This window comes from Crinia signifera, chromosome 19 (genome assembly GCF_055691185.1).
Source record: "Crinia signifera chromosome 19, ASM5569118v1, whole genome shotgun sequence".
Lineage (NCBI taxonomy): Eukaryota > Metazoa > Chordata > Amphibia > Anura > Myobatrachidae > Crinia > Crinia signifera.
The window spans coordinates 85505317-85520003 of record NC_139226.1 but is presented as its reverse complement, the minus strand read 5'-3'; the positions used below and the strand labels follow the sequence as shown (position 1 = coordinate 85520003).

The 14687-nt window shown below is 45.4% G+C and overlaps 1 protein-coding gene across 10 annotated transcripts in view; it reads left to right on the top strand.

Annotated features, from left to right (window-relative positions):
• The window catches only part of ARHGAP32 (Rho GTPase activating protein 32), a 197896-nt gene extending 183848 nt beyond the window's left edge, over positions 1 to 14048 (top strand). For 9 of the 10 annotated variants that reach the window (XM_083162856.1, XM_083162855.1, XM_083162854.1 and 6 more), the window contains 10 exons: positions 1259 to 1403; positions 2855 to 2937; positions 3769 to 3876; positions 4581 to 4726; positions 5025 to 5226; positions 5422 to 5576; positions 5690 to 5764; positions 7096 to 8079; positions 9753 to 10177; positions 11008 to 14048. In XM_083162856.1, coding sequence (XP_083018982.1) covers positions 1259 to 1403; positions 2855 to 2937; positions 3769 to 3876; positions 4581 to 4726; positions 5025 to 5226; positions 5422 to 5576; positions 5690 to 5764; positions 7096 to 8079; positions 9753 to 10177; positions 11008 to 13221 — 4537 coding nt within the window. In that variant the 3' untranslated portion in view covers positions 13222 to 14048. The remainder of the gene's footprint in view (positions 1 to 1258; positions 1404 to 2854; positions 2938 to 3768; positions 3877 to 4580; positions 4727 to 5024; positions 5227 to 5421; positions 5577 to 5689; positions 5765 to 7095; positions 8080 to 9752; positions 10178 to 11007) is intronic. The other variant, XM_083162852.1, reaches the window with a different exon arrangement.
• Positions 14049 to 14687: the final 639 nt, after the last annotated feature.

Genomic DNA, 14687 nt, shown 5'->3' with positions numbered 1-14687 from the left:
TGGACAGAATACACTGCATTGTAACCTGATACACTGCACTCCATTACTACATGTAATGGGCATAGTATACTGCAATCTATAACTGGACACAATACACTGCATTGTAACCTGATAGTGGGCACCAGATACACTGCACTCCACTACTACATGTAATGGGCATAGTATACTGCAATCTATAACTGGACAGAATACACTGCAATGTAACTTGATAGTGGGCACCTGATACACTGCACTCCATTACTACATGTAATGGGCATAGTATACTGCAGTCTATAACTGGACAGAATACACTGCATTGTAACCTGATAGTGGGCACCAGATACACTGCACTCCACTACTACATGTAATGGGCATAGTATACTGCAGTCTATAACTGGACAGAATACACTGCATTGTAACCTGATAGTGGGCACCAGATACACTGCACTCCACTACTACATGTAATGGGCATAGTATACTGCAATCTATAACTGGACAGAATACACTGCAATGTAACTTGATAGTGGGCACCTGATACACTGCACTCCACTACTAGATGTAATGGGCATAGTATACTGCAATCTATAACTGGACAGAATACACTGCATTGTAACCTGATAGTGGGCACCTGATACACTGCACTCCATTACTACATGTAATGGGCATAGTATACTGCAATCTATAACTGGACACAATACACTGCAATGTAACTTGATAGTGGGCATCAGATACACTGCACTCCACTACTAGATGCAATGGGCATAGTATACTGCAATCTATAACTGGACAGAATACACTGCATTGTAACCTGATAGTGGGCACCTGATACACTGCACTCCACTACTAGATGTAATGGGCATAGTATACTGCAATCTATAACTGGACCGAATACACTGCATTGTAACCTGATAGTGGACATAAAGCACTGCGCACTATATTACTACCGGTTAAATCACATTGCATTAGCACAGTACACTGCGATTCATCACATTGGGTTAATGCAAAGTACTATGTATTACTACCTAGTGCATCACAATGCAGGAGTACTGGGCATTGTACACTGCATACACACACACACACACAACACTGTTATTATTAGGCAATGTATACTACACACTACATTACTATCACAAACTGGTGTATTTCCTAAATCATTCCAATGAGTTATAGCTGTACACACCAAACTGAATTGTTACATGTATTACCCTACATTGTGCCTCGCTTACAAATGTCAGTGCATTAATTACATGGCCTCCTGCTTGTCTGTCTTCCACCTTAGGCATGAGTTTGACTCTGAGCAGATACCAGACCTGACTAAGGATGTCTATATTCAGGATATTCACTGTGTTGGCTCGCTCTGCAAACTCTACTTCCGAGAGCTTCCGAACCCTCTCCTGACTTACCAGCTGTACGAGAAATTCTCTGTGAGTGCCTCCCCTTATCCCTGTACTGAGTACAACAGATCAGGGCATAGTCTGTTACCATGGGGTTGCCACCCTGCCCAGAGTCAGGACGAGACATCCATCACCCTACCAGTCCCCTCTGTGCTAGCTAGCTGCAGACACTTACAGTAACAGTACAGCTGGACAGTACATGTAGGTGTTCCCAAACATTATAGGGCAGATATACTAAGCTCAGTGAAGTGATAAAGTGGCTGGTAGTTTGAGCTCCTACCTGTCAAATTACAGGCTGGGTTTGAAATATGACAGATAGGAGCTGATTGGCCAGTGATAATATACCAGTCACATTATTACTGCCCCTATGTGTAGAGACTCTTATTGCATACTGGAATATTGTGTGGTCTGGCATGGCATAGGCTTCTCTGTAGCCTGACATTCACTGCACTGTGGTGCCTGTGAATCTGCTGTAAGGGGCACATTTCACACAGGGAATGATGTGTGTGTGTGTGTGTTTAGAGCTAGAGCTAGAGAGAAACATTTGTTTACTAGGTACTTGTGTATTATTAGGGCGCCCATTACGTAGTTTCTGTAGTGGTGTTTTCAGAATACCAATAAAGCACTATGCTGGCTACGTAATTTACGTATGTGGTTCTGGAGCCCTAAAAATACACAATGCTTAATATCCCTACTATCCACGTCATACCCCCTGTATCCCCACTATCCATGTCATACCCCCAGTATCCACGTCATACCCCCAGTATCCCCACTATCCACATCATACCCCCAGTATCCACGTCATACCCCCAGTATCCACGTCTGCATGAAGTTGATTTTATAAAGTGTGGCGAGCGGACGCAGATACGCGTTCGCTCGCTGCGCTCGCCACACTTTATAGAATCAACTCCACGGATAGTGGGGGTAAAATGGCTGGTCTATACTTACCCTCCTCCGGCCTGGGCACCGCGTCGATCCCCGCTGACTCACGCTGGGATCCACGGTGACTCCCTGGCATTCAGTCCCCTTGCTCCGGCACTTGCCACAGATGCTGTACGCAATTAGCGTAGTGCCGCTGGGGGAGCAGGGCAACCATGTGATGCGCTGCAAGCGACACTACGCTGAATTATGTACAGCGTCCGCTGCGAGTGCCGGAGGAGGGGGACTGAACGCTGCCGCCGTGAAGTGACCGACGCTGTCACGGGGGAGTCATTAGTGATCGCCGCACGGAGGAGGGTAAGTATAAACCACACCACCCTGCTCCACGTGCTGCCTCCTGTATTATCACGGCGCAGGATACGCTGACAACATAGCTTAGCCTACGTTGAAAACATGAGTAGCCGGGCGCCCTGATAATACACAAGTACCGTTTATTATTGCAGTAATTAGACCATGCCCACTGCGTGAGAATGAAGGGAGGAATGATGCCTGTAACCGCTGCAAGTCATAGCATGTCATATATGTTTTATGTCACATGGCAGGATGCGGTCTCCGCTGCGACAGATGAAGAGCGACTGGTGAAAATCCACGATGTCATTCAGCAGCTTCCGCCACCACATTACCGGTCAGTGAGACTATCATACCACCTTATAACAGTACCCGGAGTATGGTGATCTTTATACATGGGGTGCTCTGAATGATGAGCATTCTTTACCGTTAGTGTGAGATGTGCAATACACTACATCATTACCTATAGCCCCTCAGCAGGGCGGAATGTGTAGGAGGGGGGCAGTCATGATAAAACATGTCCAACAATTCTCAATGTCTAGGACAGAGGATGTTGTGACTACAGAGTGTGACAGAAATGGCAGCAAATCATACCCGGTATGTCTCAGAGAGTGTACGCCCCTGACATCGTTGACCAGGCCATGTGCTGTGTAACGTGTGTGTAGGATACAGCATTTCGGGCCAGGGATAGCCAGTCCTCCTGATATACCTGTGATGTGATGGGGACCGCTTGCGCAGTAACCCCATAAGCTGGTATCTGATTACCAGGCTAATAACCATCGTATCATGGGTTGCGTGCGCAGTGCATCGTTCTAGGCTGTATAATTATCTCCGATTAGTCAGACATAATTATACATTGACAACGTTCTCTCATCAGTCAGATACATACTTGCAGACGTTGGGTTCTGTATTTATGTAATTTGGACACCGTGTTGACATAGTTTATTTATTGGATCATGTACAAATTATAAGGCTATTTAAACTTAAATGTACTACGGCATGACCTCACAAAGTCTAATAATCTACAATCAAGAGCATGTTATTTCTTCATTTATACTAATGGAGGGTGTCACGGAGCAGCTATAAATGATGAGGTGCTTTGTACAGCTATATTAGTATCACTGCTGTATTATTATATATGATAATGACGTTACTTCTCTCCATGCAGGACACTGGAGTTCCTTATGCGGCATCTGTCCCGACTGGCAACCTACTGCTCCATCACCAACATGCACACCAAGAATCTGGCTATTGTCTGGGCCCCCAACCTGCTCCGGTATGGGACCATTGCTTCCCGGTATGGTACATGGCAGGATGCCTTAGGATTCTCCACCACTCTGAACTAAGATTTTCCATTTTCCGTTTCTCTAACACCTCATATAAACAAATCTGAAAAGTCCTGATTCAGTAAAATGTTAAAAGGGTTTAAAGAGCCCATGTCCAACAATAACAGCGGCATTTCCGCGCTGCGTCCGCCATCATTGCACCAGTTAAACTGGGCGGTTTTTGCTCCTGGTAGTGATTAGCAGTTTGGCGCAAAGCGAGGATTCACAATAATAAACATCTGTTATATTCAGCTGAGTTTTTTTAAATGTGGTTATCAGAAGGAATGAATGTAATTACTGCCGGAAAGTAGCCCCGAAGCGGATTTCCTCCCAGCCAAACTATAAATGTTCGTTCCGATGATGCTATTTTTTTCCCTCGCTTTTTTTTTTTTTTTTTAAGTGTGACTAGATTGCAGAAATCCACAGGACCTGCAGACGCTGCACTGCAAATACAGACACTAAGTATACGATATGTTCCATTAGTGGCTGCAGATTAATTCTTATGTTCTCAAACTGTCAGCCTTTTCCTTATCTAAGCCATACGGGGGCTATTCTCTGCAAATGGTGGCAAATTTTTTGCCACCACTATTAGAGAATACCCTCAAGGTGTCTGGAATTTCTTCATAACGCTTTTTAAATCTTTATCCCTTTTTAGATCCAAGCAGATTGAGTCGGCGTGTTTTAGCGGCACGGCGGCCTTCATGGAGGTGCGCATCCAGTCTGTAGTGGTGGAGTTTATCCTGAACCACGTGGAGGTGCTGTTCAGCCCCAAGCTGAGCGCTGTGATACGTGAAGGTGCAGGTACGATGTGTAACCGATGACTGATCAGGAAGCAGGGGAACCAGTTTTCAAACTGAAGGTGGTGTAAACCTAGGACTAAGGGCCATATTTATCAAGGGGTTTAAAAAAAAACAGTACATATGTGTTTAGCTACGGCTTTGCGGAGCATAGCAGCTTACCTTATCGGGATGCCTTAAGACTAGCTGAGTTTGGCAATTCTATACATTGTCTCCTCTTCCATCTGCTAATCCCAACATGGGAATTGTGACGACATTAGCCACAGAACTTCTGTTTCTCTGACGAATTCTTCTGTCCTTAGGCCATGCCTCTTTGTCACGGCCCAAGTCTCTTCTGGTGTCCTCACCTTCCACAAAGCTTCTCAGCCTTGAGGAGGCCCAAGCAAGGACACAGGCACAAATAAATTCCCCGGTGGTGGCAGACAGCAAATACATAGAGGTGGGAGAAGGACCAGCTGCCCTCCAGGGCAAGTTTCACACAGTCATTGACTTTCCATCCGAGAGGTAAGGATACAATAACACAATGGAACAGTTTACCCACACATGTGACATTGTGCGCCATCTGGTGGTGGAAGGAAAAAATCATGTAAAATTCTCTGAATTTCTCGGTTTCGGATACAGCTATAATTGTTTTTGCATTGTTAATAGTTTATATGGTGTGGGCGCCATGCATTCCTGACCCTGACTTTATTCTGTTAGGAAAAGGCCACCCCCCAAAATGAAGAAGTCTCCAGTTGGAAGCTGGCGCTCCTTCTTTAACCTGGGAAAGTCATCCTCCTCTGCCTCAATCTCCAAGAGGAAGCTTACACGGAATCCAAGTGAGCCATCCGAGATGAAGGCCATGGCCTTAGCAGGTGAGGGCTGACCATTGGGTCAGGGGGGTATTATACAGGCATTGGGATTGTCTGTCACTATGGATTGGTGATGCAGTGTCAGAATAACAGGTGGGGCTTTGTCTTGTTTGCAGGAGGAAGGGGAGATACTGGAACCATGCGCTCAGCTAAAAGTGAGGAGTCGCTGAGCTCTCTGCATGCAGCGGACGGTATGTGTGATTATAGCATCAGGGGATGACGCATTTTATAATAAATACACAATAGTGCAACATACTCACGTAACGCCTTAAAGATGAATACTATGGACACTGAGGATCTAAGTCGGAGCAAACCGGCCTTAGTATTCTTCTAATGCTGGTGGGGGTGTCTGCTGTAATCCATGCACCAGCTGCTTAATGAGAACACACACGTACACAGTGATGAGGCCTTTGCTGAATTGCTCTCTTGAAAACTAATCTTTACCCTGTAACAACTGAACTGACAAATCCAAGTGCCCATGTAGCAATGATTGCATACTGTATGGAGTGCGATCTGGGCATATTAGCACTCAGGACTGTGTTGCAATATTTAATCCGATCATCTGAATGTATCAATGAGCCATGCATGACCCCCACTTCCAGGGAGGGTTCAGGGGGAACCCTATGTCCAGCCAGCTACATAATGTGAGTGGGCTATGGCGTTAACTGGGGACCCAATATCTGCAAAGCTTCACATCCTGGATATTGGCAAATCGGGCAGCATTTTAATCCCTATAGAAAGCTATTAGAGATACCCGCTGCCATCCCTCCTTGATGCACGCATTCAAGGGATACTTAATATTTGACAGTAACCCCCAAAAACGAGGTTTCTCAGGGAAATAGCCATATACAACTAGTGAGCCTGCTCGAAGCAAAAGGTTAGAACGCTAGTCTGCTACCGTCTGTGTTTGTGCATGTGTGAAAAAGAGGTGAAGTTTCACTCTCTGCCAGCGGGTGGCAGTGTTTTGGAGACTCACCAATACTAGACATATATAGATGATGATCAATAGGAACCACTATTTTGGGGACAGAGCTACGTTTTTGGAGTAAATATTTCCTTTGTTTACACTTCTAGATTAAGCAATATTATTCCTCCATAATGCTACATCTTGTAGTCTCACATATATACAGGAAGCAAGTGGCAGGACAAGCCTAGTAGCAGCCTGTGAGTAGCCTGGGGCTGCAGTACAGTAATAGGACTGTATTCTTGCCCACTCCTTACCACATTGCTCTAGGTCATTGATATGATGCACGACTCCAGCTGTACAGTTGCTTGCATAGCCCAGTGCCGGACATTCTCCAGTTGTCAGGTGGCCCCATATATCACTCTGGTATAGATAAAAGTTTATGTTGAATGCAATGATTGCCTGGCTTCCACGTTCTCCCAACCTAATGCAGCCACCACCACGTGTGATGGTTGGTATAAGGTACTAGGGATATGCTGTGTGTGTGAGGGCAAACCCTCTCTTTTTTGATGATGTCACTTGGGCTGTCTTACATAAAGGATACCTTTTTCCTTCCAGGGGAGTCCAAGCTTTTTCGTCCACGGCGCCCACGCTCTAGCAGTGATGCACTTTCTGCTTCTTACAATGGGGACTTACTGGAAGGATGCAACCGCTGCAACTCATATGATAATCTACCCCATGACCAAGACAGCGATGGGGATGAAGGATTGATCCATGTGCCCGCTATGCTGGTTGGTCGATGTCATGAGGAGGAGGATCTGAGTCCACCAGATATTGGCGTGGCCAGTCTAGATTTTGACCCAATGTCGTTTCAGTGCAGTCCTCTCAAGCCTGAGAGTGAAGTGCTGAATAATAACCATATGTTCCATATTGATACTACTCTGAGTAATGAGAGGATGCATATTGGACCTCAAACCCCCATCAGCGGCAACAGCTCAGAGCCCATGTCTCCTTTCCAAGAGCGGCTTACCAGTCCATTCCTAACCCCCAACCGTAGCCCTAGCGGAGAGAAGATTCCGAAGGCTCCATCCTTTGCTGAAAAAGTCGTGCAAGCATTCTCTCCAAAAGTAGGCCGCAAAGCAGTCCGATCACCACCGTTATCCATTTCTGATCCAGTCACCATCTCCTTACCGAGCCGGGTATCAGAAATGATCGGAAGTATGCAAGGGACCAATGGGAGCAATCAGTCTCTCGTGTGGTTTAAGGACAATGGTTCTAGAGAACTAGGGACTGTTCAGGCTGCTCCATGCAAATCTGAAGACGCAAGCCCTTTCCAGCTGCCTGCATCCACACTGGTAGAACCACTAGTGATTACAGACACTTTCCTAACTTCTCAGTGGGCCTGCTCTGGGTATGAGATGGAAGACACGCTAGGAAAGGTTTCTCCAGGAACATCCCATGTTCTATGTAACACTGAGCCGACTTTCACAGACAGCTGCAACCAGGAACTGACAACCAGTAATGAAGTTGTATCATCTCAAAGGGAAGACGCGGACTTGTCAGGATTTGAGACATCCATCCACACCCTGCCTCCCCCTCCAGGTACGTAGTAATCCGCAGAGCAGACCTGCTTATCCACTTTGTGCATTATTATATAAGGAGCCCCTCATATACACTTAATATATAGCTCGTTAGCAGAGAACAGGTCTGCCACTACATGGAACAATCTACAACGTAATGTCTCACACACGCATAATATACAAAAGTGTTCCACATGATAAAGAATACAGCAATAGCTGAACATAGAAGTGTCACAATGAAGCTTGCAGGCACATATCAGATAATGGGGCAGATGTATTAAGCCTGGAAAAGTGATAAAGTACCAGCCGGTCAGCCCCTAACTATCAAGTTGCAGACTGGGTTTAGCAATGGCAGTTAGGGACAGATTGGCTGCTGCGTTTTAACCTTGCACTTCCTAGCTTCACCAGGCTTAATAACTCTGCCCCTTCGTTCAGTAATCCTTTTGCTGGAGCCATGAGTTGTACTCAGCACGTGTGGCAGACAGGTTACATGCACAGCGAGCTGAGCCAGTCCCTCCCCTTAGTAGGAAAGCTGTCACAGGCAGGGTTGTCTTGTTCCTTAGCACTATCCATGCTATCTATGCTCCTTGTCTCCTAGTCCCAATCAGCGACTCTGATACTGTACGCTCGTCCTTACCTTGTGTACAGACTCACCGAGTGCCGAACTGCCACCCCTCCCTGTGATTTACCTCTGCTGGCCCTAGAAGACAGTGAGTTGCCCTACCCTTGCCCCCCGTGTCCTCGTCATATCGAGTCTGTTATTTTATTTCTGTATGTTGGTCATAGTTATGTCAAGTTCCACTTATGTAATGCATCTAGGATTATAAATATACAACAGTGTCGTCATGTTTATTCTTAAATGTTTAAGGTAAAACAAAACATACTCATTTATTTGCAAACATTAGATGACTGACAACCATTTATATTATGACATGTGTTGTCGTACTAATTGATTTGCTACAACTGTGCAAATACCCTACAGGTTATGTCTTTGAAGCAGTGCGAAAACAAGTGACCCAACACAAAAAAATGTAATTAAGTCTGTGCATGATTAAGGAAATCCAGAAAACATGACCTTTTTGGAGTAATGTGAGGACTGGAGTGGAATACCACTGCTCTACAATAGAGTAGTTTGTATTACAAGAGTGCCAAAGACAGATCTAGTAGTAATGCCTTGTATGGGAAGTCAGAGCCCCCTGCGCCAGCCAGTGCCCCAAGCCTGGTATCACTTAGTAATATCACTGGCATTTCCTCTTACACTGCAGATAACTGTGCCCATACACATGCCATTCCATTTTGAAGGCTGTTTGTACATAAGGAGATACTGACCTGAGACCACCCCATTGCAGAACTACACGGTCGTGTCCAGATGTCTGAAACCGCAGTCTCCACCATAGCAATGGCAGATGTGAGTTTTGTAGCTAGAACCGTAGGTGACTAGTTTGTGCTTGCAGACCGCTCTATGGCGCAGTGTTGGGGAAATGGTGGATGTCCCAGGACACCTGTGTTATAATCTGTGAACAGATCTGATTGTTATGCAGAACCAAGCAAAGACATAAACTGTTGTGTGCTAGTAGAATGTATACTTTTATACCAGTCAGAATAGAAACCTTTTATACCAGTCTGCATGGAAGTGTTTGATTTAGAGAGAAAATATTATAAAAGATCTACAATTAATTTTTATCTATTGAACAGAAGCATCTGTTGTGGAACCTCCGATGGATCCTGTTCCCGTTACCAGCGTTTCCTTTATTCCTCCTCCACCTCCTCCCAAAAACGCAGCCCGTATGCTGGCATTGGCATTAGCCGAATCTGCACAGCAAGCCTCCACACAAAGGAGACCGTCCTACTTCCAGTTCATGGAGTTACCACTGCCTCCGCCACCTGAGGAAGAGCCACCTGAGGAGCTGCCATCCCAACATGTATCTCCTGTACAGACACCAGCACCAGCCAGCACCCCGGAGCCCAGCCTTGTCCTCACCCCAACTACTGTGCCCAGCGCATCATCATCCTCCTCGTTCTCCGTAACCACTATCCATTACAGCCCTGTGAGGAGTCATAACTCTCAACCAGGACAAAGCCCTTCAGACATCACTCCAGGACTGAGCCCTTCAACCCAGGTACTGTGTAATCACCATTTCAATCATGTGCATGTTGTCTTTCACAAAGGTCACAATGCTCGCAGAACATCTTCTATCTATTATTAAATACTCTGGTGCTTAAGATGGTGAAAGTGAAGGCAGCATATATAACTGGAAAGTGTCACCATCTTGGGGAGGGTGTATGCAACTGTGCATATTGCTGACTAGTTTTATATGTTTAGAAAATCAGTGCGGATAATTTGCATATAGTCAAGATATTGGCTACATTATAATCTGCTAATTCTATTGGTTGCTATCCGCCTGTGTGTACAGACATCTATGGTGGTCTTTGAGGAGGAGGTGGTGGTCATCTGAGAATGAATCTGCCAGACTGTCTCCTGCATCCAGATCTCTTTGTAGAAGCTTTCTAAATCAATTCAGTCTTTTTTATTGTATTATCATAATAGCTGTGAAAAAAAGGTTTTGTTTTTTTCATTGTCAGTTTAAAAAAAAATATATATATATTTTTTTCTATACGAAAAGGTTTAACTTTTCTCTAAAATAACAGGATTCGTAAATAAGTCATGGACCTTTGTATTGCATATTTAATAGGGGGGGGTTCTCGTCATGGACTTTTACTTGGATTGCCTGAGGCAGGTGAAACAAAAAACCTGATAAGTTCCAGCATCTGGGCTAATTGGTGTGGCTGGGTGAGGTATTAAGCAATGGTTATTTACCGCCTCTAATATGATATAGTCCTAATTTCTGGTCTGCTCTCATTCATATTAGTGGGATTAGCCCTCTGCATGCTTCTGGATACTGGTCAAATGTACGATACATGTGTCTAATGTAGTGTTTTTGTCTCTTAGGTCCCAGAGTCTTTTTCCCCTGAGGAAATGCAGCCACTGGGGCCCAGTGACATGGGTTCCAGCTTTCCTAAGGAATCTTTTGTGCCAACATCCTCCTCGGACAAGCCTAGTCCAAGGCCACACTTTCACCAGAGGTCGGAGTCTTTTCCTTCACATCCTACACAGACCACCGGTCCACCAGCCCCACCAATCAGAACTATGGAGAGCCGATTAGCCACTGCCTTGCACTCCACATACAATGATGCAATCACAGCCAGCAATTACCACTCCTTCCTAAGTACAATGATGCTGCCATCATCCCTGGAGGACGCACTGCCAAGACACAACTATTCCGCTCATAGTAAGTCTGAGAATATGATGGAACAAGGTGCTAACTACAGACATCCTTATCCACCCCAGGCTAAGGTCGAAGAGACACCTGAGATGGGAGATGTATACAGACACCCATACCCATCCACCGGTAAGCTGGAGAGCACAGAGCTTGCTTACCGACACCCATATCCTGCCCAGGTGGAACCAGAGAATATGAATGACACATTTCTACATCATAAACCGTCTGTAGTTCCCAAGTCGTACAGAGCTGACAGTGCACCACTACAAATGGTTACCCAACCATATGCGTCCCGCTGTGAAACACCCTCATCAAACTCTACGCTTTATAGCACCTATATAAACCAGGCCAAACACTGTGCAATGCAGCACTCTAGGGCAAGGAATCGTCCCGAATATATGGCATCTGTGAGTCCAGGTATACGGGGTTACTCAGAGGAAGCACCACCATATCCAACCATAAGACGGGTTCAGTCCCTGCATGTGCCTATGCAACCTCAAGTACGCGCAGTCCCTATTTCCAGGACAGAGGTGCCTCCAGATGATGAGCCGGCTTACTGCCCGCGGCCTGTGTACCAGTACAAAGCATGTCCAACCTTCAGTTCTTCATCAGACTACCATGTCACTCAGCTACAGCCTTACTTTGAGAATGGGAGGGTACATTATCGGTACAGTCCCTACACAGGTAGCACTACATACTATTCTTCAGACGGCACCTTCTATGATATGGATCCGTACAGCACCTTGCGTTTGCGTCAGTTCCACCTGTACCCAAGCCGTGATTTTGCTTCTTATACCACCAGACTACAGCCCAAGTCCACATATCGATCTCAAGGACTGGCTTCATGTTCCAGAGGTAATTTACGTGAACACAATTTCATTAGTCGAGATGTCCCTCCTGCATTACCACCTGAACATTCTCGGCCCCTTCACATCTCCTGGGATATGGAGGACATGGACCGTTACAGACTGCAGTCTCTAAGACGTGAGACCAAACCGCGGCAAAGAGCCAAAGGATCGGTGATGTCTCAGTATGATAATGTCACACCATCGCTGGTGGAGGATATAGCAGGGCTGGATGTGATTCATCTAAGAAGTCGGTCAGACCCTGGGAAGGCTCCTGGTCTTCTAAGCGTTGCTGAAAGTAAAGATATAAGATATCCGGGAAGAACAGAGGGCGATGAGCGCCTAGCACACCCTCCTCCAGTATACGGAAATGGGCATCCGGATAAGCCATCTCTACCACAGAAGCAGACTGGAGTGAGTAGGAATCGGATACAGCATGACTTAACTTCTGAGCACCGGACTCAACCTCCGCAGGAGACAGGCCACAGACAGCTTGATGGAAGGAATGGTCCGCCATTTTCATCTGTAGAATACAGCACTAAGTCCATGCCACTGCCTACCGATCCCATCACCAGTAAATACAATGTGAATCTACAGGAACCCATAAGGCTCAATCACAAGGAAATGCGACTGTCTGAGGAGAAAGAGCGATCACTTTCCAGGCCGCCTGACGGCTCACATCGAGACTGTTACAGAGAGGACTCCGCTCAGTTTGTGTCTGCTACAGCTCCGCCTAAGCCAGAGAGGAGCCATAGCCTGAGGGGCCATAACCCAGATGTTTTGGAAAGAGACCCTGCAATTTTCTATCCTTATCAAACACTCCATGGAAAGCTGCACAGCTCCATAGCTGCACTGTCCCAATATGATAACGTGGGAGATTACCATTCCATACCCCATCATCGGTCAACAAGCCAATCTACCCCAAATGCCTTCCCCATTCCACATGGACGGACCTATGCTACTGCACTGGGCCAGGGCGCCTTCCTAGCTGCAGAGTTGTCCCTGCAAAGGCAAGAGGCAAAGGTCCATGCAGAGTAGGTTGCTGCCAGGGGTGAAAGGGAGGGTTCTAGGTGGACTCGTTCTTATTAGGCAGACCCCTGCTGGACAGCGGACTGTTTTATTTTTTCAAAAGATGAAAAGACAAAAAAAAAAAAGAAAACCAAATCTTAGGTGCGCCACAATAACGTCAGTACACAAATACACAACTAGCAATATACACGGACACTGATACACTTGCACTTCATTTCATTGTTAGATAACTTTTATGTTGTAAACAGTGATGACCTAATCCTGTACTGTTTGTCCCCCTTGGTCTCCTTCCTAAATGTGAGGAGGAACACAGAGAGGAATAAAGAACTATTTAATCCATATTGGGTTTGTTGTGTATATAATACTGGACATTTATGATGTTCTGTCAATCTGTATTCCAAGATGTGCTTCTGTATAAAGGGTCAGTTATGGCATATGAATGAAATAGTTCTTGGATTTGATGCATGTGCATGGTAGATTCACATTCCTAGTACTATGGTCTGTAACCACTATACCAACAATTCAGCCTCTAAAACTCCGTAGCAGAACTGTGACTTTTACTATATAAAAGGTTTATAATATCTGTCCTCATATGAAATCGGCTAATACAAATAAAAGACCAGGATCACTTATACCCACAGTCCGTTCCTTACATGTTTTTTTTTCTTTCCCTTAAAGAAACTATAGCCATATTCAGTGTCTTATATCAGATTCTGTGTACTAGTTACTGTGTGTAACCACCATTTAATTAGTGAACGTTTGTTTTCTAGACAGAGTTGCAGAAAGTCTATATTTTTGACTGTTGTATTCTTGGAATAAAAGTTCTCCTCATTGCAGAGTTTTGCAGTTCTTACATCCAGAGTTCCCTTAATAGTGTGTAAGTGGCATTACCCCTCTGTGACGCTCCTGGCAGCCTAGAATAGCGCCCATTCTATGTTATGGAAGGAAGGAGAGCGTTATTAGGTGAGCGCACAGTGATTTTGTTTCTCCATTTCTTGTGTTGGACCAGTGATTAGAGGGGATTTACGCCAGCAGTATCTGTACTGTTATACACACACACACACGTGTTTGGCACTTTGGGGGTGATTCAGGCTGGCTCTCAAAGCACATTCGGTTTGCTAATGGACAAAACCATGTGCACTGCAGAGGTAACATAGATTTGGGTGGGGTTTGTACTTCAAACTGCAGTGTAAAAATAAAGCAGCCAGTATGTACCCTGCACAGAAACAAAATGGTTCACACAATTCTTACTCTGCACGCACTGTGTATTAGGACGGTATCAGACAATATGCAGTATTCAATGAGGCTGATTCGCCATGTTTTATGGCGATTTTGTGCTTTTTTCGTGCTGTACGGCGATTTATTGACTAAAATGGTGAATCACCCTATTCAATGACCAGATGGCGAATACATTTCAAGGTTTTTATCGCCATGATTCACCGAGTAGCAATCGCTATCTTTTTATGGTGAAGTGG